The sequence below is a fragment of the Pinus tabuliformis genome, chromosome 8 (genome assembly GCF_031772625.1).
Source record: "Pinus tabuliformis cultivar Carrire ecotype Pingquan chromosome 8, CPIR1, whole genome shotgun sequence".
NCBI lineage: Eukaryota > Viridiplantae > Streptophyta > Pinopsida > Pinales > Pinaceae > Pinus > Pinus tabuliformis.
Window position 1 is genome coordinate 1037961587 of NC_142294.1, and position 6697 is coordinate 1037968283.

The 6697-nt window shown below is 35.2% G+C and overlaps 1 protein-coding gene across 4 annotated transcripts in view; it reads left to right on the forward strand.

Moving 5' to 3' along the window:
• The window catches only part of LOC149238906 (uncharacterized), a 38865-nt gene extending 32697 nt beyond the window's left edge, over nt 1-6168 (forward strand). The window contains exons 5-9 of one of the 4 annotated variants that reach the window (XM_089373222.1): nt 825-1063; nt 1361-1466; nt 1893-1991; nt 4460-4641; nt 5668-6168. In XM_089373222.1, the coding sequence (XP_089229348.1) occupies nt 825-1063; nt 1361-1466; nt 1893-1991; nt 4460-4641; nt 5668-5674 (633 nt within the window). In that variant the 3' untranslated portion in view covers nt 5675-6168. Of the gene's footprint in view, nt 1-824; nt 1064-1360; nt 1467-1892; nt 1992-4459; nt 4649-5667 lie in introns of all 4 variants that reach the window. The other 3 variants (XM_089373224.1, XM_089373223.1, XM_089373225.1) reach the window with 3 other exon arrangements.
• Nucleotides 6169-6697: the final 529 nt, after the last annotated feature.

Sequence of the window (6697 nt, forward strand, 5' to 3'; positions counted from 1 at the left end):
AGAAATTCATTGTCTGTTATTAGTTTTTTTGGTATTGCATGTTCACACAAATTTTATTCAATGACAACGCTAGGGCATGTTGGCAATAGTGAATTGGAGCACGGAAGCATGTGTCCAGACAGGAAGCAAATGATACTGATACAGCAAGCAACCAAATTTCTCTTGTTCATTGAAGCACCTTGATGCATGCAATCTATGAACTTGATCACTATTACGTTAGAATTACTGTTAGAACAGACTAAACATTATCATTTGATACTTTAGATCTCAAGAAATTCATTGCATGTTATTAGTTGTTTTGGTATTGCATGTTCACACAAATTTTATTCAATGGCAACACGAGGGTGTTGGCAATAGTGAATTGGAGCACGGAAGCATGTGTCCGGACAGTATGCAAATAATACTGACACAGCAAGCAACCAAATTTCTCTTGTTCATTGAAGCACCTTGATGCATGCAAACTATGAACTTGATCATTATTATGTTTGAATTACTGTTAGAACAAACTAAACGTTATCATTTGATATGTGGTTAGAGAAGATGCTCCTGTATCCTTTCAGATATCATAGAACCTTAAGACTTATTTTCAATCATAGTCAACCATATGTGGTTCTTTTTTATTTTGTGCCTTGATCTTTATAATTCAAAATAATGTTTAGTCTGTTCTAACTTCTACCTGTCTTTATATTTTCATGCTTCTGTCTAAGAGAATGATGCCGATAACTTTTTACTATGAGTTCCCCTTGAGAATAGTTTCATATGAATAAAAAGATGATTTAATGTTTGTATGTATGATTCAATGTATTTAGTGCTCATTGCTGCAGAGAAGTGAGGAACAGTTAAAGGAATGCCTAAATTCTAAGCAAAATGCTAAAGAAGACTCTTGGAGGGACCGGATGCTTGTTAATTCCCTTGTATCCTCAGCTGTTGCCAAAGGGTTATGCAAAGCCACAGAGCAAGAAAAGAAAGAAGCAATAGGCAGGATATATTCGAATCTTGAAGCTTTCGTCAAGGAAATGGGATCAGAGTTGCATGGAAGGTGGGTAAGGTCTGTTTGCATCAGGTATATTCTTTTATTTATCAGTGAGATAAATATTCTCAAGTCTGGCCAAAAATAAAGACTTGGAGTTCGAATTTCTGTCTCAAAAAAATTGGTTAACAAATTTTACTGTCAACATGAGAAGAAGTTGGTTTGTTATTTAGGTTCTATTGATCATTCTTTCTGACCTAATATTTTATTGTCTCATCATGGCCAAACTCAATACTAGGTAACACCCTAGTTCCTCTGGCACATGTAGAAGGTTGCATCAATTTCTTGGGGACCTATACCTTATCATATTTTTTCATTTTTTTTTGTCAGGCTAGAGGTGTCTGAGAAGAAAGCTCAATTATTGAACATAGAGGTACAGTCCCTGAGGCAAGAGAAAAACAGTATCAAGAGCAATCTTGAGAAGGCAGAGATTGAGGTGAGTGGACGACAATGATGGAAATATCTGTGATGAATTCTCCTACAGATGAAAATATTCTATTTTGAAAAGCTCTTCGAAATTCTTTTTTTTAAAAAAGCTTAGAACTGATCTGATGCAATGATTCTACAGATATTTTAACCGACGGCAATTTGAAGACCTTACTTTCTGCACAAATTTGAAATGCTAACAATTTGAAAACTGCACATTCTGTACATATTTGAAATACCAACAATATAAAAACCTTCACTTTCTGCACTTATTTGAAATGTTGACAATTTGAAAAACTTCAATTTCTGTACATATTTGAAATTCCAACAATTTAAAAAACTTCACTTTCTGCACATATTGTAAATGGCAACAATTTGAAAACATTCACTTTCAGACACTATTACTAGCTTGTTAACAGCTTTTAAGGTGTGTCAGGTGCAATTATTGGATGAGGAAAATAAGGAGCTAAGACTACTACTACGTGGGAAATATCAGGGGTCAGATGGATGTGTTATATCTCCTCTACAAACAAAAGTAAGTAAAGCACCATTTCTGGCCAAACTTATGACTCTGAGTACTACTCAAGTTGAGAACTGAGAATATGGTTGCCCATAATACAAGAGCTGTGATTTCCTTCTGAAAAATTTCTTTTTACCATTTTACTAAAGGGTTTAATTTCAAATCAACAGTTTCCTCTGTTAGAAGAAGAGCCACAGGTCCTCACAAAAAGCAACAACGATTCTTCACTTTCAAACAACTTCATTCCAGAGAATGTTTCAATGTTATGGGTTACAAGCCTTGCTGTCAGTGCTCAGCTATTGACAGACCAGCAATAACTTTTCCATTATATTTGATCTTGGTCTGGCCAAAAGAATGCAAAATTATTATTATATTAGATATCATTTTGGGATTCAACTGCGTTAAGTAAGATCATTCACGTATGACCATTTCCATGAGAGGTAGTCGTAACTGACTAATTTCTCATGATTTTTGAATAGTTCACTTAGCACTCATTGCATCGGGTGATGCTCACAGGGGTGAAGAAGTGGGATTGAAACTAGTGAAATGTGGAAAACGAATCACATAGCATCAATCATCACTTCCGGGGCTTGCACCCGGTAACCAGGACTTCCCAGGAGGTCACCCATCCCAGAACTCCTCTGGCTCAAGCGCGCTTAACTGTGGAGTTTTTCCCCACAATCAAGCCCACTTAGCTTGCTACCCCATTTGCAAAACCTTAGCAAGTATTGTGCCTCATGAACCATTCAAGTAGAGATCCCTTGACTCGTTTTTGGCTGAAATGTTCTTTCACCAAATTTTATGACAGCCAATGTAGAAATTGTGGACCATTTGCCTTAGATATATTTTGTTCCCAAATCTTATATTTGAAAATGTTTGACAGCTTTTGATATATTTGAATGTCGCTGCATTACTTCTAGTGGCCATGTTAGCCACTCCTAACATAGGTTTAGTTCCATCCTCCATGGATTAATTCCTCTTTAATGGATTGCACCAAGTCTCTAGGTTGGTTATCAATATAACAAAATGAATTAAAGCAGTACCATTTCCGGCCAAACTTATAACTCTGAGGATTATCCAAAATGAGAACTGAGAATATGGTTCTCAATAATTCAGAAGTGTTGGCCATTTGCCTTAGATATATTTTGTTCCCAAATCTTATATTTGAAAAGATTTTGCCAGCATTTGATATATTTGATTGTCACTGCTTAAGTTCTAGTGGCCATGTTAGCCACTCCTAACATAGGTTTAGTTCCATCGTCCACGAATTCATTCCTCAGAAATGGATTTTATCAAGTCTCTGGATTGGTTATCAATATAACAAAATGAAGCAAAGCAGTACCATTTCTGGCCAAACTAATAACTCTGAGGATTATCCAATTTGAGAACTGAGAATATGGTTTTCTATAATTCATAATCGTTGACCATTTGCCTTGGATATGTTTTGTTCCCAAATTATATATTTGCAAAGGTTTGCCTGCGTTTGATATATTTGATTGTCACTGCATAAGTTCTAGGGGCCAAGTTAGCCACTCCTAACATAGGTTTAGTTCCATCCTCCACGGATTCATTCCTCAGAAATTGATTTTACCAAGCCTCTGGATTGGTTATCAATATAACAAAATGAAGCAAAGCAGTACCATTTCTGGCTAAACTTATAACTCTGTGAGGATTATCCAATTTGAGAACTGAGAATATGGTTCTCTATAATTCATAATCGTTGATCATTTGCCTTGGATATGTTTTGTTCCCAAATCTTATATTTGCAAAGGTTTGCCTGCTTTTGATATATTTGATTGTCACTGCATATGTTCTAGTGGCCATGTTAGCTGCTCGTAACATAGGTTTAGTTCCATCTTCCATGGATCCATTCCTCTGAGATGGATTTTATCAGGTCCCTAGATTGATTATAAATAATTTAAAAGGTGTGAAGCTTTCAGTTTCTTCTGAAAGGTCACTTTACCATATTACCAGAGGTTTATTTTGAAAAATCAACAGTTTCAACTCAGGTAGGAGAAGAGCTAAGATACAAGTCTTCAAAGTAAAAGCAACAATGCTTGTTCTCTTTCAAATAGCTCAATTCCAGAGTGTTTTAATTTTATGGGTTACAAGCCTTTCTGTCAATTGACAGACCAACCATAACTTTTCCATTATATTTGATCAGAACAGCCACTATAGAAACATTCATAATTGTGGTCCATTTGATATTTTGTTCCCAAATCGTATATTTGAAAATGTTTATCAGGTTTTTTTAATATATTTGAATGTCACTGCGTAAATTCTAGTGGCCATGTTAGCTAACGTTGGTTTAGTTCCATCCTTCATGGATCCATTGTTCTGCATTCCTCTGAGATAGATTGCACAAGGTCCCTAGATTGGTTATCAATATAACATTTTATGTATTTTATGAAATTGTGATTTTTGGAAGAATTTATCTGATTTTGTTGGGCTTGATGAAGCTTGCGAATTGGGTTAATTTTCAGGTTAAAGTCTCCTGTCACCAGAAGTCACAGTTAAAGTCTACAGAAAACATTTGTGACATGAAGGGAAATGACATATTGCGGCAACCTCTTACACTTCTTGCGAAAAATGCTGCCGAATCAAGGGTGCACCAACCTCTTACAGCTCTTGCACAAAATGCTGCTGAATCAAGGGTGCAACATAGGTAGCAGGTGCCACATTAGTTAATGGTTGAAATATATATGGAGTTTTCGTCAAAGCTTGTGTTGTGTTCACTAATATTCATTGTCAAGGAGCATCTGTCCCTAGTTTATAACAGGCTACGTAAAGTTATGCCTGTTGAGGGGAAATAGCCTTGAAAATTTGAATAAGATAAAATTTATGGTTTATTGTGTTTTGCATATTGAAAAATTCATGTGCACAGAAGAATATAAACATTTTCCCCCTTTCCCTGGCCCCCTCTTTTTTGGTTATGAAGTTCTGTTGTTGCAAGCAGTTTGTTACTGATGTAAGGTTCTTATTGCTCATCACATGCAACATGTCAGCTACATCATCTTCACTTTTGATTTTGGGATTTGTTAGAGACCATTCCGTTCTGTTGTTTCCCATTACAGAGTTCTCTTTTTGCAAGCAGTAATCCACTCTTTTAGTTTGTTATTCACGTAAGGTTATTATTGCTCATCACATGCAACTTACGAGCTACATCATTGCCTTCACTTTTAATTTTGGGATTTGTTAGAGACAATTCTGTTCTGTCACAAGTATAAAGGTGTGTCATGTTTTGATAATCTCTAGTTTTTGTGTGTTTTGAACCATACTAAATGCTGACAACAGGTCAGCATGTTTCATTGGAGGTTTACATCTTCCTTTTAAAATCAAACTCAGCCATTCATTTTCTGATTTATGATATAAAATATGGATTTCTCTTTTAGAAAGCCCATGCGTGTTATCAATTTAGTTTCAAGGAAATTTTTTCGTAGAACCAAGGTTATCTATCTTTGAGCATTTATTTTATTTAGTTTTTTCTTGGTGCATCCAAATGACACCAGGCAAATTGCAACTTGATATTTTGCTTGGAGCCTAGAACCATGCTGTCACTTTAAGCATGCTTTACGTAAATACTGAATTTTAATTATTTCAGTGGTTAGTAAGTAGTCTGAGATCCATCTACCAGTACGGATTAAAATAAAATATCTCAAAAATTGTGCTGATCTGTATTTGATGTCGCTAGGTACTAGAAGAGATGAAAGCTGGAAAGTGGAATTCAATGTTTTACGTACCACTACAAAACCTCTTTGGGCATGCGTCGAGGAAAATACTAGTAGTGCAAATTTGTACTACCTAATCACAAACTTCCAAGGAAATTTAATCTATACAGAATGTGCTTAGCTTAGGTCATGCACACAAATCAATTCTTTGAATAATTTTAATTATCACCATAGCTAGTAGTGCCAATATGCATGTATTAACAGACAGTGAAATGAAATATCATGGAACTGGTGTTGATAGGGATTCGATGTAACTTTGTGTAGTAATAGAGAAGAAAGATGTAAAGTGGGATCCAATTTTTGTAGACAAACATGAGTTGCATACTGATATTGTGTAGGGCTTCAAAATATTTATGGTAAATTTTTCTTTAGAAGTTGAATGCATAATTGCTACAAAAGCTGACATCCTGTAAATTAAAATGTTATGAAACTCATTTATGTATTTAATGTAACTTTGGAGTAGTAAAAAAGGCCCTTTCTCCCTTATCAATGTGATAAGGCTTCATTAAGTGTTGAATGCATAATTGCTCCAGACTGTGACATGCAGTAAGATAAGTTGTCATGAAAACCGTGTTGATATGTATTTGATGTCACGTTGTAATAGTTCTAGAGATGAAAGTTGTATAGTGGAATCCAATGGCTATAGACAAATTCAAGTTGCAGACTTATACGATCTTGTGTAAAGAGCATCAAATAGAATGGTAAATATTTCTTTAGAGGTAAGTGAGGCTCCGTGGGTTGGTTGTATGAGCGTGATGCTCCATTAAGGTTCAATCAGAGTTGACAGTGACTGTAGGTATATTATTGACATTCAAGCAATTGGGATGATCTCCTTTTAGTGCTGCAAATTGATAAGAGTATCAGCTTTGTTAGATGTTTGTTACAACTTAGCAATGCAGATAAGAGAAATGTCTGTAAATCACCTTATTACATCTTAGTTTTGATAAGTGAAATTTTAGGAAGGTTAATATTGTAATAAATATTTTGAAATTG